Source organism: Rhinolophus sinicus, chromosome 3 (genome assembly GCF_057876585.1).
Source record: "Rhinolophus sinicus isolate RSI-liver-muscle chromosome 3, RSI-T2T, whole genome shotgun sequence".
In the NCBI taxonomy this organism is placed as follows: domain Eukaryota; kingdom Metazoa; phylum Chordata; class Mammalia; order Chiroptera; family Rhinolophidae; genus Rhinolophus; species Rhinolophus sinicus.
The window spans coordinates 72,459,203-72,485,227 of record NC_142503.1 but is presented as its reverse complement, the minus strand read 5'-3'; the positions used below and the strand labels follow the sequence as shown (position 1 = coordinate 72,485,227).

General features: G+C 40.6%; 1 protein-coding gene and 2 long non-coding RNA genes across 5 annotated transcripts in view; 2 read left to right on the top strand and 1 right to left on the bottom strand.

The window, feature by feature from the left end:
• Positions 1–13,307, top strand: part of LOC141570399 (uncharacterized) — a 77,655-nt gene extending 64,348 nt beyond the window's left edge. The window contains exons 3-4 of the long non-coding RNA XR_016020706.1: positions 7,839–7,936; positions 10,984–13,307. This is a non-coding gene — a long non-coding RNA (uncharacterized LOC141570399). The remainder of the gene's footprint in view (positions 1–7,838; positions 7,937–10,983) is intronic.
• LOC141570678 (uncharacterized) lies at positions 7,930–15,925 on the bottom strand. Of its 2 annotated transcripts, none has more exons than XR_016020705.1 (3): positions 14,565–15,925; positions 10,781–10,872; positions 7,930–8,220 (listed from the first exon to the last, which is right to left on the bottom strand). It is a non-coding gene; the product is annotated as an uncharacterized LOC141570678 (long non-coding RNA). The 2 variants fall into 2 exon arrangements; XR_012494977.2 differs by having other exon boundaries at positions 15,443–15,925.
• Positions 15,926–16,114: 189 nt separating this feature from the next.
• Positions 16,115–26,025, top strand: part of EFNA5 (ephrin A5) — a 270,324-nt gene continuing 260,413 nt past the window's right edge. For both annotated transcript variants that reach the window (XM_019727981.3, XM_019727980.3), the window contains exon 1: positions 16,115–18,027. In XM_019727981.3, the coding sequence (XP_019583540.1) occupies positions 17,903–18,027 (125 nt within the window). In that variant the 5' untranslated portion in view covers positions 16,115–17,902. The remainder of the gene's footprint in view (positions 18,028–26,025) is intronic.

Here is a 26,025-nt window from a genome sequence, read left to right as displayed (position 1 = left end):
GGAATCCCAGGAAAATACGATACTGGGTTAGGCTTGGCTTGGCTTTCCTTGTTTGATATGTATAGGGGGCCATGTAGTTTACCATCAAAACCTAGACTCTTCAAGAGAGAAAGTGGGAGTAATTTTTTCCAAGGTAATAGCATGACCTGGGACTGGCGCAGCAAACCAGGACATCAGGTCTCAATAGTTAGGGACAAAGTCAGTAATCTCCCTTCAGATTCATGGCCCCAGGCTACTGACTAAATTGTAGCGGACTGAAGGCTCCGACTCAAACCTATTGTATTATGTAGGAAGCCGAAGCCTCAAACCGGGTTAGGATGAAGGGGAGAGAGCTTCCTACCTCTAACTCAGCATCAGAATCACCCAGGGACTTTAAAACATTACAGATGCCCTGGCATTCCATTTTAATTATTCTGGATTGGGTCTAAACAAGGGCACTTTTCATGTTTAAAGCTGCCTGGTGATTCTAATGTGCAACCGATTCTGAACTGTACAGTGCCCCCCCCCCCCCCCCCCCGGCTTCTAGGGGACTGTACCCTTCTCTTCCCTTGCCCCCCCCCCCCCCCCCCCCGGGTTAGCCTGTGCTGACAAGGTGATGGGGAATGCCTCGCAGCTGGGGCGTTTCTTCCCTGCTTGCCCAACTCTCCCCCCCCCACTCCCCCAATTCTGAGACAGTAGGAGATGGTGCTGAAGTAAAGTGAGCTTGAGTATTTAAGCTGAGAATGTGTATTATTTGTCAAGGACAACTGAATATTAAAAAAAAAAAAAAAAAAAAACTTGAACAAAACCCATAACCTAAGTCTGTTGCCACTCTTAGCATGACAGACAGGAAGATTTAGAGGCATGCTTGGGTTAGTACTTTATCACAGACAGTGGAGTCACACAGACACATTTATTAAATTGGTTTCTGTACCCATTTAATGTACCAAGATGCCAACGTTGAATCTACCTTCAGACCCCAAATATTTTTCATTTAACCCCTATTTATGCAGCATCAGATGGGTTAGGGTGCCAAAGACAGCAATATTTGCTGCTGCGCTACAGAGAACTCGGCCAGTCTTCACTTGCAGCACTGAGTTCCTAAAGTAACACAAGAAACTCAGAAAGAGCCGGCCGCTTTGAACTTTGAACTGATAAACTGAGGCATATGAAACCTTTTAAGAGTGTGAGAAAAATACCCTCAATTTACACTGGGCAGCACCAAACCAGAAGTGGTTGGAAGTGCCCACCATAGAAGCTGGGGCAAAGACTTATATAGAGAAAGTGCAGAAGCAAAGAAAGGGAATTATTCGACTGGCTATAGTTTAAAGCCTATTGGCTGTTTGTGATTGATTGTTCTTAGTGTTTTGATTTCCTAACTTTAAGGCATGTACAGGCTTAGGTTTTGGTTTGCTTCCTTAAGGCATCACGGCCTCAGGGCTACATCAGTGGAATGGCCTCCTTGTTTAATTAATTTAACAGTGCTGCTCTCACCAGAGTCAATGGTTGCATAGGCAGTAGAAACCCTAGTCGGATAGGCAAGAATTAATGAAAAGCATTTTAAATCCTCATTACAGCCTCTCAGAAAATCACCCAGGGATTATGTCACCCTCAGCAAGCCTTCCTGGGATCGTCTTGCCTCAGCTCATTCTGCCTTCTCTTTTCTCTTTCAGAGTTTCAGTCCTGCTTCATCCCTTATCAATAGCTCAGTATTTTATCTCAGATCTCAGTGTCTTGTACAGTTTGCCAAGGTAACTGTTCTCTGTTTCTTTTCTCTCTCTCTCCACTCCCCCAAACTCTGGTTCCCAACTCTGGCTCCCCGTAAACCATTCCTTTTCTCTCCTCCAGCTTCAGGGGTTGGTTTCTGGGGCCAGGGCACTGTTTCCTTTAAGATGTAAATCCTACAGCTCAGCTCCCATCCTGATCAGCATGACAAAAGGCCAGGCCTGGAGCTGCGGGGGCTCCAAGGCTCCTTCCTTCCTCTTAGAGAGCCTCGGGGTGGAACGGGCAGCAAATGTTGCGAGCGCTCCGAAATGAACGTATTTGCTCTCCACGTTTGTCTGCAAACATATTTGTATATGCATATATGCCAGCATGACTACATAGGGAGCCGTAGACAGTTGTTATGAAATATTGTGGAAGGACTCAGGAATGATTTTGTGTGAGAACAATATGTGTGATACAGAAATGGATGCCAGATGGGTGTTTCTATATTAATTTTTGTTACCGAACACCTTTGCAGTATGTTCGTAAATGAAAGTTTTGCCAAAGGAACTAAAAAATGCCCTTTAATATCCCGCTGGTGTTAATTTTTACAATAACAAAATAAAAATTATTGTCTATTGTGCTAAGGGACAGATGTGGACAGGTATGTACAAACTCTTTGATAGACAATTGAAACACCTTTTAGGTCTGTAAGAACAATATAAAATACAAATTATAAAAGTTGGCAAATTTTTTTGTTTTCCTCATTAGACTGAGTACATCTGGATAGACTGGATTGTTTTGTTCATCACTGTAGCTGTAGCACCGCGTATGATGCCTAAAATATGAGCAGTGATCATTAAATGAATAAATAATATAAGCTGGCATTTGCTAAGTGCCTGACCTTGTGCTATAAGCACAGTATCTCAGGCTCTTGGATTTTTTTTTTTTTTACCATTGTGTTATGCATAGAAAGGATTATTCCAACATAAGATCTTTTAAGGCTTATATCTTCTAGTTCTTGAAGATCTTTCTCCCTCCGTCCCTCCAGCTCTTTCCCTCCCTCCCTGCCTCCCTCCCTCTCTCTCTTCCTTCCTTCTTTCCTTTCTTCTTCTCTCCCTCCCATCCTTTCTTGTTGTATTTAAATATTTAGATCAGTGATGCCCAACAGAAACGTAATACTAGCCACAAATATGAGCAAGAAAATTTTAATATTCCTCACAGCCACATTAAAAAGAGCAACAGATGAAATTCATTTTAATAATATATTTTATGTAACCCAATATATACCAAATATTGTCATTTTAACTTTAATCAATCTGAAAACAATCTTAATGAGGTATTTTGCAGTCTTTTTTTCATACTGAATTTTGAAAATCTGGAGTATGTTTTACATATTGAGGACATCTCAATTTAAATAGCTACATTTCCAGTGCTCAACAGCCACATGTTCCTGTGGCTAGTGTATTGGGCAACAGAGTTTTAGATCATCTGAATTAGATACGGAAATTGGTAACTGGTCACTCCAAGCCATTTTGTGAGTAATCCATCTTTTCCTTACTTACATCCAAAATGACTCATTTATTTATATACAGTTATCTTGCTTGTATGCATAGCACTCAATTCACATTGGTAGAATGTGTGAATGATAGGGTGACATCATGATTTATTTTAGAAGGATAATATATTAAAGAGCTTCCGCGAGGGGGAGGACTTAACATTAATAACACCTAGGTATTGAGCACGTGTCGAATCCCTGACATTAGACCAGATGCTTAATAAACATTATCTCGTGTACTGCTCATAGCATATTTTATGAGACTGATATGATTACAATCACTTTTACAAAGAAATTGAAGCTTAGAAACGTTTAGTAACTTGTTCAAGGTTAGAATCATAGTAAACTGCACAGCCAGATTTCAAACTATGTTTGTCTGATTGCAGCCTGAACTCTTCCCCACACTATGCTGCCTTGGTAAGATAAGACCATCAGGCTAAAGAAATAACAGAGAGATTCATTCTGTTAGCAAAAAGACCATTGCGTATTGTAGGTGCTGAAAATTTCCCTCTCATTGTAATAAGATTATATAGAATAGCAAATATTCCTTTTTTTTTCACAAGGACATTTATCGGAAAGGCACTTAGAAAATTATTTTATATTCCTTTAAAAAGAGAGGGAGAGAGAATACAGAACATATTTTATGGATTGAAATAATAAGTGATTGAATAGTTTCACAAAGATAGTAGTGGAACCAAGCAGGTCCCATTATTACATTCCTCTTCTGAACCTCTTCTAACCACAAAAAAAAAAAAAAAAATATCCTTTTTAGATCAAGGTTATAAATTAGGATGCTAAATTAGATGAATAAGACTCTTCCTTACCTATTCTGTAAGGTAGGCTACCTGTTACAGCCAGAAAATAATGCATTCCTGCGCATATGTAATTGTACAGATAATTGCCTCTATCATTTAAAAATATCATTTGCTAAAATGATGTCTGTGATTAATTATGTACATTTATCATTGAGTCGACTGGGGTACATTATAAAATCCTTTCCCTAAACTCATGCATCTTTTCTCCCTTCTGTTTCTTTCAATGTAAGTTATTTAGTAATTTAAAATTTTCTGTTATTTAAACCATAATTCAGCTGCACAGGAACCAGCAACTAAGTTGCCCTCCAGCTGCAGAAGAGTTGTTTTCTGACTTGTGACATCAAGGAAGGAGGGTGACATTTGTAATCTCCCCTCTTGTTTCCTGGATGTTTCTAAAACAGAAATCCTGGGGAAAGGATCATTTATTGATATTTAAATATCTCTGTAACCATTTCCTCAGCCCCAAACCATACATTGTTGGGCTTCAAAGTCAAATGGTGTCAAGGAAAGAAAAATAATAATTAAAAACTTTAAAAAGTAAATCCGTAGTAATCCTGAAATCCTGACGTGTAGAACTTACCTAAGGTGAATATGAGGTAATTCATGGTCATCACAACTCTCCTGCAGACCCTGTCTTTCACTTCAGGCATCCTGATGGTTTCCCTGCTTCTCAGAAAAACATCCCAACTGATCCTGTTGTATTTTTATTTGTTAAAGCTGGTGACCCAATTCCCCAGAGTAGGAAAGATGGTTGCTGAGAGCCCCAAACCTATATCTTTTAGGTTGGTGCAAAAGTAATCGCAGTTTTTGCAATTTTTAACCTTTTAAACCACAATCATTTTTGCCCCAACCTAATACATGACTGAAGTCCCCAGAGAAAGGAGGCCTTCCTAATCCCAGTTGCACTTACAAATCTTAGCACAGCCCCTGAATGCCCAGTGGTGGTGGTAGGAGTGTGGTGGGGTTGCAGGTGCTACATCATGGCAATAGATAGTTCCAGCAGGATTGGAAGGATAAGAGACAGAGAGGGTCTCTGAAGAATTAATCTCAAGCAGGCAGGCAGCATTAATCCACTATAGGGCCCAATATGTTGATGGTAAATTGCTTTCTTAATTGTCTGTCACTCATAGACTGGAATATAAGTTCAATGAGGGTAGAAACCAGCTTCATCTTGCTTACCACTATATTCTCAAGACATTGCACATATTAGATGCTCAATAAATTTATGAACGAATGGGTGGCAAGCTACACAGAGGAAAATTATTAACAGTTTGTTTGATGGTCTCAGAACAAAGGGCAGCATTGTGTAAGTTAAATGTTTAATGGTATTGTGCTCAGACAGGTTGGCGGGGTGGGGGGGGAAGCTCTTTACAATTTGGACTTACTTGCCAACCTGACCAAGCGGCACTCCTACCTCCGGCTTGGGAATTAGAACTGTGACTATTAGAACTATGCCTCAGTTTATTTCATTTTCTTTGCTCCATTTCTGACCATCTGTCTTTGAAGATGCCACATTCCTTCTTTAGAAATGGAGAGACTTTTAATTAGGTCTGGCTCTAGGTTGCGAGTACTTCCTTAAGATTGGTGTTGTGTATCTTTGCTGGGGTTCATCGTATGGAGCTTCTCTACTTAAATCTTCTGGGGGAAATCCTTCATTTCTAAATCTTTGAGAGACATTTGACTGTTCCTCCGTGTTATCACCACAGTCTTTTGTATAACTCTGAGCTCTCATTCCTCATACACACCACAGGGGAAAACACAGTGTAAAGTACTCTATTTTCATTCATTCCATATATAATAGTGTCTACTCTGTGCTGTGCAACGGTGCTAAGCTTTGGAGAGGTAATAGCAATTGAACTGGGAGAGGAAGCCACACAAATACACGACTTCAATCAGGGAATAGGTGGTATGAAGAAAAGAAATTGAATGCCGTGTGATTATTTAGAGGTGTCCTGCTCTATTCTATGGGGTCAGAACTGATTTCTCCGAGGAAGTGATACCTGAGCTGAGATTTGAAGGATGAATATAAGTTAAACAGGTGGGACCCTAAGTGTTTCAGGCAGAGGGAACAGCAGAAGCAAAGATGGGAGGCAGGAAGATGCGTTGCTTCTTTGAGGACATGGGAGAAGACCAGAGTGGCTGGTGTTCGTGAGTGTGGGGAGGATTCTACAAGATGAGGGGAAGGCAGAGATCAGCTCATGCAGGGCTTGGTAGCCATGTGGAGAATTTTATATTTATTTTGAGAGGTATGGGAAGCCATTTAAGTGGTGGAGGGTAACATCAAGTTTCCCTCTGGAATAGCTCACACCAGCCATATATACGCCATTCTGCATGGAGTATATATTAGAATACCAAGTATATATTGAACAGAGTTAAGAGTGAGTGGCTGAGCCCAGTTAGGAAATAACTTGATATAGAAATACAAAAATCAGGACACTAATTTTTACATTCCTTAACCGAATATGGAGTCCTCTGCTGTATCAAATCTGTCAGCTAGAAGTTGTCGTTTGGGAACTGATGGGGACTTTATCCTGACCTTGGAGAGCATTACCTAGAGAACAGTAGTGCTGGGAAGGGGGTGTCTGGGTCTGTTAGGTGAATAGATGCACTTTTGGGGCTTGATGGTTTTGAGGTGTCCAAGTACAGTCACGTGGATAAGTCAATGAGACGGCTGGGAATGTGGGTCTGATGTTGGGAGACATCCGCAAAGGGACTGTATGAGTGTGTGAATGCTCAAGTTCATGTTAGTGAAGAAGGAAACGAGGGCTAAAGAAAAACACCTATATTTATGGGATGGATATTCACTCCACAAATACTTTAAAGTGTTCACTGTGTGCCTGGCACTGGGCTGTGAGTCATAGTCGAGCAGCCAGAAGAAACTAGTTGGAAATAAAAGAAGGGAACTCTGAAAATGTGGGAGTAACAAACACCAAAAGATAAGAAAGTCAAGAAGGAGGGTGGCCAATGGTTCAGTTTCTTCAGAGCTGAAGAGAATGCGATATATGCCGAAAAGACAACTGAGTTTGTGCATTGTCTCCTCCTAGATGGCACACATTGGAAATTTGGGCCAGTAAACAGACTTAGAGGGAGAGTACATAAGAGACCTTGACAAAACCCTCCTCCCATTTTAGAACTTTAAATTATAGGAAGATAAGACCTGATATATAAGATTTCACTTTATATCTCACTTCCTAGAAACACATCTATTCCATCTACGGAAAGGGAGCTGTACATCCCCTGTCCTGCCATGGCTGTCAGCCAAGAGCAGAGATGTTGTAATTTGAGTCTGACAGCAAGATGACCCTTACAGGGTCACTACAGTTCTGTCTTGTGGCAGAGCTTCCTGCTGAAATATGGAGGTGCCATGATGTTAAATCAATAGTAGTAAGTGATGTGGAGATTTGAAATGAAGCTAAACATAGCTTCCTTTGATTTTACCTTTTCATTTTTCTCACTGGGCACCACTTTAGAAGAAGAATTACTTCTGGATAAATCATCTGCTCTGGATTGCTCTTCAAACCAAATGACATTATCCTAAGAGGATCAGAAGGGCCTGAATGTTAATTATGTTCATTCTGGATTCTATATAAAGTATTTGTTGTGGAAAAAAGACTGCCTATGAAATTTACAAAGTAGCAGAAACAAACGTTCCTATTAGAAATATTCAGAAAGTTATGATTGCCAATTATGGATTTAACACCAAGTAACTCAGTAATGGAAATCAAAATTGTGAAAGAATAACACTTATTTCAGCTGAATAATATCCAAAATTTTATTTCCAGTAATTTAAGAAGAAGATATATCTGTTATCTATTGCTGTGTAACAGACCACCCCAAAGTGTGGCTCAAAACAAGAACCATTTATTCAGCACAGGATTCGGTAAGTTGGCAATTTAGGCTGGGTTCAGCTATGTAATTCTTCTAGTCTTGCTGGAAATTTCTCATGCATGCATCTGCGGGCAGTTGCCAGTCAGCTAGGCAGCTCTGCTTCTGGGGATTGGTGCAGACAATGGGGGTGAAAGGGCTACATGTCTCTCATCAATCAGAAGGGTAGCTTCAGCTTGTCCACACGGCAATTGGGCAGTGTTCCTAGAGAAAGAGCACAATCTCCAAAGTCTCTTGACGCATGGCTCCGAATTGGCATAGCATTGCTTCTGCCACATCCTGTTAGCCAAAGCAAGTCACAAGGTCAGTTCATATTCAAAGAGTGAAAATTGACTCCATCAATTGATGGGAGGGGCTAAATGCAAAAGTACACTGCAAGGCAGGAAGAATTTTGGCCATTTTGCTATCTACCACACATGATGCATCATTTTTATCCTATTTGATTCACATATTGGTAGATAAAATGTACAATATCTGAACACTACTTTTGGAGGAAAAATGTTTTTGTCTTTTACCTTGATTGACAGTTTCAAACTAGGACCTCCCTCAAAGCAACGAATTAGGATGAGGTTGTATTAACCGAATATTTTTTACTTTAGTTTTGTTTCTGAAACTGTACAGAAAATCCTTGTGTTTTCAGTGGTTATTAGTCTAGGTCTATGTGACATAACCAATCACAGCAAAGCAGAACTTCTTAAAGGCAAGAAACACTACCTAGCTGCTGGCCTGGTCATTTTGTATAAAGATTTTAGAATTGCCATTGGGAAAGGGGCATATATGTGACAAATGGTGCTATTTCCATTTTTGTCTGCCCAATTTTAAATTTCCTCTTACTAAAATGGCAAATTCAGGTCCCAGAATAAATTGAACAAATGAAATACACTAACTGGAAGATACACACTTCACTATTTCACTTTGTAATATGTAGACATCTTATGGATACAAGGACATTTCATGGAAAGGGAGTTTTAAAATTACTTTGTATGCATGTAGAGAAAATAAAACTTTTTGATGTCTTGGCTTAAACTGAATAGGATCTCACTTAATAACCCATGTAGTACTTTAAGATGATTTATTATTATGCTAATATTGTAATGTAATATTTATTAAGCATTGGAGGTGTGCAGAATACTAGATAGTCCACATAAAAGATCCTGATGGATTTCAATAAAAAAAAAAGGCTAAGAAATGCACTCTTTTAATCCAAAAGAAAAGAGAGCAATTCAGAATCTAGCTGAACCAATAAATCCTATTCAATTTAGTATACATCATAGGCCAAAAAAAAAAAAAAGGAAATGGAGAGTGATAATCTCTGATTAAAAGATAGTCATTTTAAGAGCACACTTTTCTCCTCTTGAGTTTAGAAAGACACAATTCAGTAAAATATTTCTTATGTTAAAAAAGTTTGGGCCACGAATCCTCTGCATTATTGTCTGAAGCCCTAAGATCATGACTTACAGTGGTTTCTAAGGAGACCAGCTTTATAACTATTATCTCAAACTACAAGATGAAATGCTTTTAAAAAATTATACTTTAACTGTAACTTTATAGCATCACAATAAAATTTATAATGTTAGCATAAGGTATTTGGAAGTTTCAGACTTGAGTTATAAATCTGCAATAAGAGGACACTTTTCCTTGAAAAATTTATAGTATATTTTAAAAGATCATCTCTACTGTGGCCAAATTAAATTAAATGGAGAGAGAGAGAGAGAGAGAACTGAAAAACAAAACCAAAAAAAAGAAAAACCCACACTCCAAAATACCGGGATCCAAATTCCCCTAAAGGAGGCATTTATCTGAAAAGAAATGCACATAATTTGAGGAAATAATTTTTCAGTTTGACGTAATTCTACATTTTGCTTAGTTTAGATCTGGGGGACAAAAGTAAAGCCAAAGCTAAAATGGGGCTTAGAAACAGTATTTCCTATTTCATGAAATCACGCTCACTGACTAAGGATTATATCCTCTATTCATCTTTAAATAGAATTTTCCCAGAAATTGATGAATATCTTGGGTGAAATTGATTGAAAATAAGTTCTCTGTTTTTCTCTATCTCTCTATATGCTCACACACACACACACACACACACACACACTCACGTGTGTGTGTGTGTGTGTGTGTGTGTGTGTGATCAGTGAAATAAAAGAAGTTTTAGTTTTTTTTTGGTCTCTAAGCAGACAAAAGAATACAAAAATACATATTTATGTGCTTTTTGGGTGGTGGTTAATGGAGCTGGTGGGGGGAAAAATCCTAATTATTAGTTTGAATATGATAAAAAGTATAAATTAACCTTATTTCTGAAAAGGCTAGTTTTATTTTTATTTCAATAAAGGTATGCTATAGATGTCCATGATTGCCATTGTAATAAAACATAAATACAAAATTTTAATTTTTTGCTAATAATGCATTCAAGGTGATGTATATTCTTTTAAGTAAGGATTGTAGTGTTTAATAATTCACAAAGAACATTTTAGGACCGCATACTGACAGTATAGAGTATGCTAGTTGATCACTTAGATTTGTACTATGCAAATAAATTTTCTTTGATGATTTATGTTTAAAAATTTGAAGAGGGGAAATACAGAGCAGTAAAAACTAAACACACATGTTAAAATATTTAAAAACGACATGAAAATTTTTTATGGGAATAAAATCATCTACCAATTTCAGCTTTATGGGAAAACTGGCCATATAACTCTATGGTATACAGACCAAAGTCTTGATATGAAAAGTGATGTGGAATTTAGTTGAATCAACTAGTTCTTGTTTGCTTCCTTTAAAATTACACTTAAGCACATACACATTTGTAATACACAGAAACATAACATATACTTACCTATGTGCCTAGTTATGTGGTTAGTTGCTTATCACAATGACAGCCCAAACTCCAGTATGTTTCAAAAGCTTGCTATGCAGGTTTTATTTAAACTGTGTTTTGAAATGGGCAAAACAACAAATACATGGTTAGTTCAAAAATTTTTTAAATGCCTCTTTCAGAATATTGCAGCAACTTATAAAAATCTTTCTACTTATCTACAGAATTCAAGAGAAGAGATACTGTGAAACCAAACTCCAGGAAGCACCAGGAAAGTAAAGGGAGAATGAGTAAAAGTGGAAAATTCATGATGGAAGTTGAAGATCAGAAGACAACGTAGAGACATGGAACTTACTCTATTTAGTGGAGGGCTTTTTTGTTTGTTTGTTTTTCTTCTTTTTCTTCTCCTGTTTCTCTCTTTTAGGTTGTACACAGAAGAGACAGCTAGATCAGAAATAGAGAAGGAGCATTCCAAAGGAGAGAAAGATAGCAAAGAGATATTTCTAAAGATTCTGAGAAACCTCTTATAAAAGGGGTGAATAGGTGAGAAGGTTTCATTAAATAACTTCAGTCTGTGGGCAGGACATCTGGGTAACTGGTGATTGAACCTAGGTTTCTTGGGGCTTCAGAATGAATTATCAGTGTTCTAGAATGATAGCAGGGTTAGCTTGAACACCATTAAATTAGTTGTCTGTTGCATAGTTTTGTGTCAATTATTATTTCTTTAATCTTTGCTTTTGAGTTTATTTCCTTTGTTATCTCTTCTGGGTATCCATTTCCACTTAACTTCCATATTAAACAAGAGCTGCTTAGTCTGTGGATTGTGGGGTTTGATTTACTAGCTTATTTATTTGTCTGGACACTTGACGCAGTAGAACTCCACTTCTATCTGGTGACAGCTAATGCCAAAAGGAAGTTCAAACTAGTCCAAAAAGGAAGATTAACCAATACTTAAAAGTAAACTTTGCCCCTGCAACCACATCTTGGGGATGGTATTCTATTTTGTGCCATATGAGAATTATTTTTAAAGTATTACTTCATTTTAATAGAGAGGATCATAAAATTCAGATCTCTAAAGTATCAACATTCTTACTTTGATGGTTAGCTGGAACATTTCTCCAGACAAATAAGTACAGAACTTACTTTTTTTTGCCTGAAATATTGAAGTAGTTAAGGTAAAAATAAATTACCTGGATCAGTGATTCTCAATCCTCTGTGCTCATTAGAATTCCCTGGGAAGCTTTTAAAAATTACAGATCCCAGGTCCCCTCCCATAACCAACTGAAACAGGGAGTGGGGCACTGGTATTGTTCTTTTCTAAAAAGTTCCCTCGGTGAGTCTAATTCATAGCCAAGGTTGGAACATCGATCTAGATCAAGGCCCCCCAAATTATAAATGAATAAATAAATAAATACATTTCCTATTTGTGTTTTAATTTGAAGCATAATGATTATTGCTTCAATGTCATTTGTTTTAAAACCACCAGTGCACTAGGTTGCCTGTCATTTTAAATCCAAACACTTTTAGAATGCAGTTAAGCCCATTTGCAGTCCATTCTCAGCTGACTTTTCAGGCCTCAGCTCCCTATAGCCCTGTTTCAGTCTTGTGAAACTCCAAGTATTTAAACACTCCCTGCACTTGTATTCTTTCAATGTTTTTAGCTTCTTGATGTTTTCTTTCTGTCATACCTGAGCCTCCTTCTTCACTTGGCAAAATGCAAGGTTGGTGCAAAAGTAATTGTCAGGCCAGCCCGGTGGCTCAGGTGGTTAGAGCTCCATGCTCCTAACTCTGAAGGCTGCTGGTTCGATTCCCACATGGGCCAGTGGGCTCTCAACCACAAGATTGCCAGTTCACTTCCTGGAGTCCCGCAAGGGATGGTGGGCAGTGCCCCCTGCAACTAAAATTGAACACGGCACCTTGAGCTGAACTCCCGGATGGCTCAGTTGGTTGGAGTGTGTCTTCTCAACCACAAGGTTGCCAGTTCGATTCCTGGAGTCCCGCAAGGGATGGTAGGCTGTGCCCCACGCAACTAGCAACGGCAACTGGACCTGGAGTTCAGCTGCGCCCTCCACATCTAAGACTGAAAGGACAACAACTTGACTTGGAAAAAAGTCCTGGAAGTACACACTGTTCCCCTTCCCCAATTAAAAAAAAAAAAAAAGTGTGGTTTTTGCAATTGTTCTTAACCTTTTAAACCGCAATTACTTTTGCACCAACATAATACTTATCCTTTAAAGGCCAGCTTAAAGGTCTTTGGCTGTGGGACACTGGGCTAATCATAATTTAATTATTTTATATAATGCTGATTTGTATAAATTCAAATCACTTGAATAGTTTCCTGAAGCGACAAAGTCACATTACTAGCAATAAGACCACAGTTAGTAATTTCTTTTCAAACTCTATGTTCTATCATTTTGCTGCTTAGTTATTACAATAGCAGTAGTTACATACTGTGTTTCCCCAAAAATAAGACCTAGCCGGATAGTCAGCTCTAATGCATCTTTTGGAGCAAAAATTACTATAAGACCCGGTCTTATAGTAAAGTAAGGCCAGGTATATTATATTATATTATGTTGTGTTGTGTTGTGTTGTGTTGTGTTATGTTATGTTATATTATGTTATATTATATTATATTATATTATATTATATTATATTATATTATATTATATTATATTATATTATACTAAAGACCCGGTCTTATAGTAAAATAAGACTGGGTCTTACATTAATTTTTGCTCCAAAAGACGCATTAGAGCTGATTGTCTGGCTAGGTCTTATTTTCAGGGAAACACGGTAGTAGGTGTACAATCCCAGAAGAAGGCATTTGATTTAGATTTATGAATCACTTCACACAGACATTTGAGTTATGTTCTCAGCAGTTGCTAATTCCAATATCCAATCCAATAGAGGCAAGTTTGGAAGTGAAACTAAACTGCTTGAATCATTTTAAAGCCATAATGTTTAATTTTTTTGTTTGTTTAAAATGGGACTCTCCAGAGTTTAAATAAATTAGAGATATTTAAAATATTAGGATGTCCATGTTCTTTTGATATGTTCAATTTTCACATATCAATTTTGGTTACAGTATGTGTTTTCAGATGGGAAATAAGTGGCGGTAATTTCTTTTTCTTCACTTCTTTTGGCTTTGAAGCCACAGGAAGCCAGTGTGCTAACTCCCTGATACCTGATATTTCCCTGACTAAAAAGACTCTGATGATGCTCAGCATTTTCCCCAAGACAGAAGTCGTGAATTCTCTTCTTCCGAAAGATACAGATGTCCTTTAAAAGGGTCCAGAATATTTCCTGCAAAACATCCTCAGTCATATGAGCACCCATTAGAGCTACTATCAAAAGGGCTGAGGGAAGAAATACATGCATTCTTCCTGCAACAGAAAAAAACAAACGCATACTAAAATAGGCCAAGAACTTGAACACCAACAAGATTACAGACCAGGAGGGAAAAGTAAATAACTTTTTAAATGAAAATTTGATTTGAAAATAAGTTTATCCTTTAGTTCTCTTGTTTGTTTTCCCAATTCTTTCTCACTGTTGGAATTTTGTGAACTATACTGATGGTAGAGAAGCATTTGTGCTAATATGCTGAGTTTACTTTTTTTTTTTTTAAATTAGGAAGGTGGTTGGTTTGTTAGGGTGGTCTGTAGTGGAGTCTATAATTACAGAGATAGCAATTTATACCCAGTCACAAAGAGAAGAGTTACTATCATAGGACAATTTCAGGATCTCTTCAGATGAGAAACACTTCTGTAATTGAGAAACTACTCAATTTTTAGGCAAGGGCCCATACATCTAGGTAATTCCACGCCTCTGTTAACTGTTTCTTTCCGCTCAAGTCTTTATAGATCATGATCCCAGATTATCCCTCAAACTCCATCCCGCTGGTCTGAGCTGCAGGCAATACCCCCACTGGCTGCGGACTGCAGGCCCACCACTGGAGGGCGTCTGGACGCTTCCAAACAGTTCCGAAGCGCCTGGAAATCCCGAGCTCCAGGATTGGAAAGCGCAGGACAGAGAACGTGATATTTGATTTTATTGGGCTAATAAGTAAAGGGGAGAAGAGGCAAGTTTGGAAGCGAAACTAAACTTCTTTCTGTCTTGAGATCAGCCCTTTCCCACTGAGGCAGCAAACTCCCTAGCGAGCAAGAGAGAATAATAACACACAGGCCCGAGCCCGTAGAGGCCCGCGAGAGTGAGTCTCCAGGGTTTGTGTCCCGGCTGTGCCGGGTGCCTGGCTAGGCTCCTGGGTACTGGAAGACAGGTGACGCGTCCCGGGGCGCTGGGACCGCCTCGCTGTCAGGCAATCGCGCCTCGGTTGCAGCCGGGGGCCAAAGTGCTGCAACGTGCTCTGGAAGTCCCGGAATGCGAGGCCTTTTCCAATAATAAAGGATCTCATTCCTCGGCTTCCCTGAGTTAGGTTTCTTCCCATAAACAGCTTCGTTCAAAGCATTTACTCTTTGGGGAGTGGGTAGCGAACCAACCTCGGGGTTGAAATGGAAAGGGTGTAGTGTATTTCTGTTGGGCGCCCAGGCCTCATTCATTCCTCCCTGCTTAAGGTTCACACTGAATGGTAATCATTCTACACTGTGATTTTTCTCTATGAAAAAAAAAATGTTTTCGGAGCATCACTTTAAAGGAAAGTCTTGCTTCCTGTTCATGAACACTTACATCCCCGGTAGGAAGAGCAGAGTTGAAAGCCACAGGGGAGATGCTCGGGTTTCCAGATAACCCAGCACGGGCAGTGCGCGTTGTGAAGAACAGGGCAGAAATTTATAAGAACACATATTCATTGAGGCTTTCTGCCAGCCCGTCTGCTGGGGCTTCATGTTACCTGAGGGGCCCAGGAAAAGATTTCGGCTCTCGCGCTACAGGGTGGGAACCGGTTCCTTCGTAATTGAAAGACCCCACTCAGGTAAAAAGATGTCATATCATTGCCAGCCCAGACGGAATTCAGCATCCAAAGGGTTACGAGCGACTGCTGGGTTCCGGCGGAGGAGAGGGCGCCTCGGCACTCCCAGTAATTCAATTAGTCAGGTTTCTGGAAGGTGGTGCCGAAGAGGGGGTAGGAGGCGTGAGGAAAGGAGGAGATTAGGAAAACGCCTCTTTCTCGTGGAACAAACCAATCGGGTTGGAGTAAAGAGAGAGGAAAAAACCCCGATCCGTAAGCAAACGGCAGGCCGTTCCATGACTGGCTGCTCCCGGCACCCCCCTTCCCAAGTAAACTGCACGGGCGGGGGGTTGGGGAGACGGGAGCAGCCCACATGACCCGGGCTGAGGCGCAAGCAGTGCTGGGCTCGGGCTGGCGGCGCCTCCCCCTGCTCTGTCCAGAGCTCACACCCGCACTCGCGTTGCCTGCCAGCCCCGCGCCCTGCATTACACGCCCCTACTCCCGCCGTGCGGCCCACGTTCACGCGCGCAGCCTCGCGCTCTCGCGCGGCGGCTGCTGCTGGGTTGCTGCTGCTGTCGGCTTTACACGCAGGTCATTAACGAGGGGGCGTGCCCGAGGAGAATTTTCCCATAAAGCATTTTTTCTGTCTCTTTTTTTTTTTTCTCGTTTGCAAAACTGACTTTTACCCTTTTCCACTTCTCGCCAGTCGTTTCAATCCCTCCTGGGCTGCTCGGGCTGCTGCTGCTGCTGCACTCAAGTTTATTTTCCCTCCTGGTAGGGGTTTTAGGATTTGGTTGGTTTTCACCTCTTGTTGCTGCTGTGCCCAAGGAGGGAAAGGGGAGCAGCTGCGGGAGGATCGGAAAGGTTTTCTGATGTAGTCATCGGGGAGGTGCCACTCTCTCGTGCGCGCTCTCTCTCTCTTTTCTCTCTCTCTCTCCACAACTGATTGATGCGTCTCTACAAGTTGCTGGGCTCGGGGCCGAACCCGCTGGAGTCGCAGGGACACTTCTGAGAGCTCATTCGGGGCTCTTGGCACCGCGTCTGGGGGCGCAATCTTGCTCCTGGAAGGCGATCGGAGACTGACATCAGCCCATCCAGGAGTTGGACGGATTCATTTGAAAGTGATTGTTTCCCCTCCCGCTCTCCAGCGGAGCTGTTGGGTTGGCGTCGTCCTGCAGGTTTGGGCATCCCAGCTCCACCTGGCTGGCTGGTTCGTAACCTCTGCTCTTCATTCACTCTGGTGCACTCACACCCGGCGTAGAAAAGCGAGAAATCCCCGAGGCTCCGCCAGCGCCTGCGGTGTTGTCTCCCGCCGCTGCTGCCGCCGCAGTCCGAATACGCCGGAGAACCTGCCGGAAGACGCGAAGACCCAAACTTTTCTTTGAGGTTTGTGAGGCAAGACCGCTCCTCACCAGCTTAGTTGCCGCTTAACCAGTTCCAGGACGCCGGCGGGGCTGGGTTTGTGGCTCCGGATCCCCACCCTTCTCGGTTCACCGCCCCGAATTCGCAGCACCTACGACTCCTCCAAGATTCCCAGGGGTTGCCCAGTTAAGGCACAGAAGAGGCGGTGGAAGAGGGTTTTCAGACTCCTGGGGCCACAGGCGCAAAGCCCCCCCACCCCCATCCACAAGGAGCCATCCTGCAGTTTCCCACCGGCCGCCAAAGTAACTTGGAGCGAAGCGGGGCGCAGTGCGAGGGCCCTGGGCGGCGGCGGAGCCGTCCTCAGCTCGCGGCGCCAAAGCTGAGCCGGGCCCGGCGGGCCAGTGTATGTCTCCCCGCGGCCGCGGCGCGCAGCTCCCGGTGACTGTGCAGCGTGCGCCGCCGCCTGCCCTGACTCGCGCTGCCACCACCGCCCGGCCGGGCGCACACCTCCTTCTCCCGGGGTGACCCGCCTGCCGCCGCCGCCCGAGACACAGCTTGGCACCCCTTCCCCCGCCTTCGTTGCCGCCACCACACGCACGCTTCTCTCCATCTTGTGATTTCTTTTTTCTTTCTGAACCCTCCAGAGGGGGTGCGAGTTTGTCTTTGGCCCCTCCACTCCACTGTCTTCTATTCTTCTCTCTCTCCCCTCCCTCCCCAGCTTGGTGTGTGCCTCTTTCTTTTATCGCCCCTCTTCATTGTTATTTATTCATATTTATTTGGCTCCCGCTCTCTTGCTCTCGCTCTGCCCCTCCCACCCTCCGGATCCCTGCTCTCTCCCGCGAGTGGCGCGTCCCGGGCTCCGCCGCTGGCCAGGCGTGATGTTGCACGTGGAGATGTTGACGCTGATGTTTCTGGTGCTCTGGATGTGTGTGTTCAGCCAGGACCCGGGCTCCAAGGCCGTCGCCGACCGCTACGCCGTCTACTGGAACAGCAGCAACCCCAGGTAAGGCAATAACTAGAAGGCGAAGAGCCGGGGCTACCCGGGCCTCGGGGCCCTGCCGAAGGAGCGCGCACCCTCGGAGACTGCGTCGCCCGGGCGCTGATGGCTTTCTAGGCGCCCGCGGGAAGCGCTCCCGACGCGCCCCTCTTTGTTAAACCACCGTGGAGAGGCCGGGCGCCCCTGGGTCTGCCTAGACCGGCTGCCTCTGCAGAGAGCGAGGAGACTCGGAAAAGGCGGGAGCCGGGTAGTGGAGACTTTCCCGCTTCCCCTCCCGGGCAGGCTGGCCAGCATCCCGATACCAGCGCAGGGCTTGGGCACCGGGAGCCCCGGATGCGCACCGCCAGGAGCTCCCGCCTGCAGCGTGGGCGCGCAGGTACTGCAGGGAGAACCCACAAAACATCCCCGAAGTTTTGTTTTTTTGTTTTTTGTTTTTTCATTTTAATCTTCTCTTTTCTCGGTGCGCTCAGAGAGCGCACGGGCTGGGGGATGGAGGGGGCTGGGAATCGGAAGCTTTAGGTTATTTTCCTCTTTAACTGCGAGCAAATCATCCGGCGGGTGGGTCAGTCTGGGCCCGACGCTCTTGGCAGTGGAGAAAATTCTCCCACCTCCTCCACCCCTGGGTGGGCTCAAGGTGCTAGAAAGTTTGATCTAATGTCGGGTTACGTCATGTGTGCGGAGAGAGCTGCTGGATTTGGCCTAGCTTGGAGTGGGAGCTCTTCGTCCGTGGCCTGGCGGTGTGCAGACAGAGGAACACGCGCGGTTACCTGGAACCGTTTTGCGGCGGTCCCCGAAGCCCGCCGTGTACGCGGAAGGCTAGAGGTGGGCGCCCGGGGCCGCCCTAGCGCGCCTGCCGGACCACGGCCACCCGCAGACATCCCTTGTTCACCGACCCTGAAAGTGGGGTTGGGGTGGGGGTTGTCCAGAGTGCCGGAAGGAGCGCTCCAGATCCAAAACAGCTCCGATCTCTGCTTTCTCCCGGGCCTGTGGGCAAGCATTCGGCTCCGCTGGTCCCACATTGCTCAGCTTCTCTAGGACCGAGTCCAGCTTCCAGCTGTGGGCTGGTTTCGGTGCCTGCCCATCAGGGAAATAGCATCGATTATGCCTAAAATCTCAGGTTTTTCTCTGGGCAGGAGGGGAAGTTGGGAGGAGAGAGACAGGAGACCGAAGGGAGAGTTTGGTTGCTTCGCGCCCAGCGCGCCTGGGGAGAGGGGTCCGGAGGGAGCTTCTAATACTTTCTACCTCCCGGTGGCCCTCTCCGAGGTCCTCTCGCCTTCAAACGTTTAGCAGGCTTTGGCTGGGTGGGGTGTAAGGGGGGTGCATTCCCCACTTGAAGTAATGTCAGCTCAGATGAAGATAGGCAGATTTCCCCACAAGCGGTCCACTGGTTGCCGAAAGAAGAAAGAGTTCTCTTCGCCTTCCTACCCCAGGAAAGATAGTCACACCCAGATAGCCCAAGTCCTAATTGCATCGCCTGGCAAAAGTGGAGACATTCCTGAAAGTTTGGTTAAGAAAAAAAGTCTCATGGAGGTGGGTGGTGGGATGGGAAGTTATTTCTTCTTTGACATGCCACTTACCACTATTAGAAAAAGAGAAAGAGAAGCCATCCTGCCAGGGGAAATGTCTTTTATTAGAGCTGACAAGACAAATAGAGCAAGCTTTGCAGTTGTGATGGTGTTAAAAGTAAGCCTCATTATATTGGTTGGTTTTATTCCCCTTTGGGCTTTATTAGACAGCATATACGGAAGAGAGGAATTTCTATTTCTAAACTTGAGCGCCTTATTAAATAAAACAACGGTGAAATGGGTTAGTTGAGTTTGGGACATTTTGCTCTTGGTTGTCTTTTCTTTCCCACTCCAAATTTCACACTGTGATCTTTTTCTCATGCTATTAATTTATTTGGATACTTGGATGTTCCAGTTCCTGGGTTAAAACAGTAAGAATCAGCAACATCCCGACTCTACCCCTCCTTCTAAATCTGTCAAGCTAGTCTGAGTTTGAGGACATTTTATCTTAGGTTATCTCTGTTTTATGCGTTTGATACTGTCATTTGTTTTGAGATTAGCACATTGATTTTTGTCACAGGTCATGTTTTTAATAGATATGCCTTGCCTGCAGAAAACTGTTCTGCTCAGGATGATGCCGTGACAGCTTTGAACCTGCCCAGACAAAGTTTATCTGTAGAATTTTAAAATACCAAGAGTATTCTCAAGTCAGTATTCTGATTTGAGTTTTGTGAAAATACCTTCCTATTTGATCATTATCATTTTGATATTGATCAAAAGAAAGAATGAGGTACTCCTGCCTCCCAAGAGAGTTAGCCCTAACTTTAGTGTTCTTAGGGGTATATGGGTTCATTTATCTTTGTAGGTTATTACACTAAAACTTACTTTAAAAAATAATATAATTTGAAAAGTAAGTACTGGGAGACAGATTTTTCTCTGAAATGTAGAATAAAATGGTGCTTTTTTTTATGCATTAAAAAAGTCAACTTGGATGTAGTTTAAAAGGAGCCAAATGCAAAATAAGCAGTTTAGAAATAAACACAGTTTATCACAAAAGATAGGAAGTATCTTAGAAAATTTGCACAGGTTTACTAAATCTTATAAATTCAGTGTTTTACATTTCCTTTTCATGTATGTTATCCTTTTACAAGGTAATCTAGCCATGACTTTTGGTTTTACATAAATCCTATCTTTTAAAAATTTGCTAAACTAATAATGTAACCAGAAGACTTCAACTTTTGGAAAAAAAGTGGAAAATTTTAATTGCAACTTCAATAGATTTAAAAAAGTTTCTCTTAGAAGTGGACACATTAAACTGCTAATGATACTGTGCAAGATGAAGAAAATATATTTTAGCTTAAACTAATGGACTTTAACTTAAAAATATATTTAGGTAAAATTAGAGTTAAATATTGTGTCTTGATCACAGGGTTTAAATAGCTTATATTGTAACATGTAGTCATAAGAGTTTATCCGCTACTTCAGGTTTCGTTACTCCATTGATACCTTAAGCATCCATTGATCTGGGTCCACGGAAGAAAAAAATATTTAAATTATTTGCTGTCAGACTGTTTTACTGTTAGAATCTGTCTTCCCAGGTGTTCACTTCTGGGAAGTGGATGTTCAATTTTCAAATGCTGATAACTTTTTAGTCGGCAGTATTTATTGGGCGATGGGCCAAACTGATTTTATATTTTGAATTGGCACAAATCTCTGGAACAGTAACTGAGAACTATCAGTCGGAATGGAAATATATAACATTTGCCTAAATGCATCTTCCATATTTTAAAAATTTGAAAAACTGTATGAGTTTCACCTAAGTAGTGAGAGTAATAGAATGATCCTTTTAATGTTATGCTAAATTCTGAACCGGCATGCTACTAAGTAACTTTGAGTAATGAAAAATTCAAATCAAGGAGAATATAACTGTTTGTCCTTAATTTCTTTAAGAATGTAAAAAGCTTTTAAATAACTTTTAAAAAAGACTATCAGTAATAAAACTTTATTTATATTTTCCCTTAGTAGCTACTCTTATAAAGATAGAGATGAATCAATATTAAAAACATGCTACTTAATCTGAAGCATGCTATAAATGGTTGGGTACTTCCAATGAGAATATTCTTTTTTACACTGTATATTGGAAAGTTCTTGGATTCTTTTGATCAGCTGCCAAAATGATGCTAGGGTAATTAAAGATGTTTCCTACTGGTTGGCATTAGTGGATGGAATAGTGACAAATATAACCAGCACACTTTAAGAATACTGATTCTCCTTACTTTAGTGCGCTTTGCTTCTGTTAAGGTTTCATTCTCACCAATTTAAAATGTTAATCTCTTACAGGAAAACATAACTCTATAATTCACCCGGGTTTTACTAAATTTTAACCTAATCATATGTTTTTTGAGCTTTTTCAATTCTTGTAGCGACTTGTAAATTAAATATTTCATGTTAGAGTAGCAGGTAATTGACACCATTTAGTTTTGTTAACCTGTAATCTTGGAGTTGTGAAAGTGAATGTGAATTCTAGGTCAACACTCCCAAATCCTCCTGGTAGTATAGGTCATATATATGTATAGGTCGTATGTATGTGGCTAAGTAGAGAGAAGTAATATTTTTTTAAATTTTAAATACACAGTAGGAACGTTTATTTTAACACTTCTAAAAGATACTTCTCCATGCCTGATGATTTGTTATAAAAGTCAAACCCATCAGTCTCTCCCTGGGTATTTTTCCTCTTTCAAAATTCACTTTTTTCATTTTAAAACATTTGACCCATCTGTGTTTTAATGTATGTATACCAGTATACAGCACTGTGCTTTTTCCACTGACAAATACATGCAATAAGTTTGGTTTCAATCTAAGAATTTGTTTTGAGGAAAGATGGAAAGTTGATCTTGGTTTTGAATGAGTTTTATCACCAAAGTTGTAAAGGATTAACTTTAATTTTGAAATTTTCAATGTTTTAAATAATATTTTTATATGTTAGAAACAAAAGTTCTTCAACCAAAAGGCATTACTTAGGATTTTTTAACTTTATTAACTCTGAGCCTCAATATATCAGCTTATTAGATATAATGGGGTAACTTTATTATTTTGATAGTTATAGCAGAATTTATGTAAATACCTAGTTAAAATAAAGTTGTATGATGGAGAGGTATATCTCATGTTTTCACCCTTATCCATTTATAGGAGACCTATAAAGTCCTAGAAGTGAATCCTCCTCTCCCCCTATTTTAATCCAGAAATTTGTAAAGTGAAGTAGGCTTCTTGTTTTTGGCCAGTTTTCCATAGCAATTTGAAAAGCAAAGTTAGCTACTGAGATGTTATGTTCCATCCATTTTATGCATTATATTACATATTCATAATAAGCTATCAGGAAGGGTCTTTAGGTGCTTTTTGAGGTACGCTTGTCTGTGTAGTCTAATTTGGCATTTGCAGTGTGAGGCCAAGGTTAATAAACTCCTTGTGATGAAAAGCATCGGAGAGAGGCTTCAGTAGTCCATGACTCCCTGTTAGTGGATTTAGTTAGTAGTGGTATTAACTAAACCATTGACTCCTTGAACGAATACCTAGTGGCCATGTGTGTTCTGGCTGATACTCAATAGCGTTAGAGGCTTCCACCTTTGAATGCTGAGAATCAGGTTTGGAAGGAGCACTTAGTATTTGGGGGCAAATTAACCTTGTGAATTTCTTGCCATTTAATCTTGCAAGATGCCTTCTGAACAGGGATTTCATTGCATGCTGTCCACTGGCCTGGTTTCCTGTTGGACAGGGACAGAGAAAGATGGACACCTCCTCTTCTCCCCTGTTGCTAAGTACCAGCCTCACGCTGGGCCAAGAAAATGAATGAATACAATCAGTCCTTCAGGTGTCCTGGTCTTTGCAAGCTTGGGAGAAGTATATACCAAAAGAAAATACCTTTGCAAAAGAAAACATTAAAATATAAAATGAACAAAACATAAGAAATCAATTTTACATCTGGGTAGGACGTGGTCTATTGCTTCATTCCCGCCCCTGCCCCCCCCCCCCCATACAAATCGCTTACTTAATAGTTTTTTTAAAAAGATGACACTCAACCCTCTTCATTTTTGTGTATGTCCCTAAGTACAGTGAGGAAGGCTCCGGTCACTTACCCAAGATAGTCAGGATCAGTATTTGGGACTGAGAAAAATTGCCTTTTAATCATTTGTGACGGATAACACCTTCATATTCAGGTATAAAAACCTCAAACAGGAGTATAAGAATGAGGTATTAATTTTCACTTTTAGTAATTTGTCTTATGATGGTGGTCTTAGACAGCTAAACATCAATAAATTACTGTCTCTTTTAAGGGCCTGACTTATGTTATTAGATTTATATTTTTGTCTGTTCCTCAACCTGTATCCTGAGCTATTTTGTAGAAAAGTTTCTTGTGATTAATTTGAACTTCCAGTGTTTCTGAATGGGATATTACTCACTACCAGATCTGTTTCCTCTTAAATTTGTCTGTATTTAAGTTTTCAAAATGAAGTCAGTCATAACCAAGGCAGCACAATGACCCAGAAGCACCTAGTTTAAAGTCAAAAAGTAATAATGCAAGTTTTTCTATACTGTAACTGTCCTGCATAGTTTGCATCATAAACAAACAAAATTCCTTATATTTTAGTGTTATTAATAATCTATATTACTTATTGTACTTTGGAGAATTTATTGTAAACTACTGATATCTCTGCTCTTATTTTCTAATCTGAAATGTGTGTGGATGTAAACTCTTGATTTTGAGGCATTTGACTGTAGTTTTCAAACAGTGAGCCATAGATTGCAACAAAAACAGTATTTTAAAATAGTGAAAATTTCTAGTTCAAGTTAGCAAGTTGCTGAGAGACAGTCGTGTGTGTACCACAGCGATGGTTAGCTCAGCCAGCCTTCATTCCGGTAGAATTCTATCATTTTCAATAAGGAAAAATAAACCTTTGTCATCTTTAGAAACATCCTTCATACAATTGACAGCTGACAGCTTGAAGAAAATGTTACTGTCAGGCCTTATTTTCTACTCAAGGGAGAAATAAAAATAGTTTTGAGTGATTTAAGACAATCTATTTAAACATTATTTCAAAACGTAGGAAATGTTTTTAATTTGTGTATGTATGTCATAGAATTAATGTGCCATTTGCTTCAGGGAAGGTCAACAAAGTACAATTCAAGGAGAGATTGTCTAACAGGGTATTTAATTTAAAAAGCCAAATACACTTGATGTGTTTGTAACAGGATATCACTGGACATTTTATAGATAAGATCTTTTAAGAAATACAAGGTATCGATATTATACTTATTATTTTTTAAGAGATCTAATTTCCATGGCCAATCATCATGATCCTGGTATGAAGTATAAATGGGAATTTTGGTCATGTGATATCTCTGTGTATATGTGTTGGACAATCAAGTTACTGGCACACAAAGATTAGACCTTTTTAAAATATTGCTTCATTATTAATAATTATAAATAACTGCACAGTGTAACCCATACATTTCTTTGTCGAAGGGCATGAATACATATTTAGGGATTAGAAAAAAATATATGACTAAGTTCTTGTTTCCCGATTTAGAAAAGCTAGGTTTTTGGCTTCTTTCAGTTAAATCTGCGTTTTTCTTTTTTTTTTTTTCCTAGAAGCAGCCATCTTGTTTTAAGACCGATTTTATTTCTTTCATGAATATGGTCCGGAAATGAATATGGACGATAGAAAAGGACTAAACCACTGTATAATCGTTTTGTCAGGGCTCCACATTTAAAGCTCTAACTTAAGAGTTATTTGTGAACTCATTAAAATGCTATCTTTTTGTGTTTTGTTGACAAAAAAAAGAATGTTTTAACTTAGTAATAATATATTTTAAACCCAGGCACATTACATTTTAATGTTAAATATTGGGCTGCACCATGTTTACATATATAATTTCCTCTTGAAGTTTATATCTGATTGTTAATTCCAAAGTAATGTATTAATAGACCCTATTATTAACCCAAATCCTGATTTCCTTTTTCTGACTGTACGAAGTACTCCTTTTTCTTTGTTGATTTTTTTTTCCCCCAAATTGCTCAGCGGTACCAGAAATCTTTCTTCAGTAAGAGGTATTGAAAAACCGTAGGCACCAAAAAAAAAAAAAAAAAAAAAAAAAAAAAGAAGAAAACCCAAATAAAGAGCATTTAGGGTGCTTTAAGAAGCAGTATATGAAGTCAGAGCCTTTTTGTCCTTGAATTATAGACTTTCACGCTCTTATTACTAAACCGTTCTTGTGCGTTCTTATAAAAAATTATTTTAGAAGTAACTTCTATTTATTATTAAAAATTATGAGCATATATCAACTAAGTGTATATCAACTGAGTCTGCTATATTTTCCGCCATATTTTGTATTTTTGGATACATTTGGTAGAACATGTTGCCTAATAAACTTGACCAAAAATGTATGCTACACTTCTTGCTACTCTGTTTGATGATTTCTGGTGACATTATTCCCATGCAGT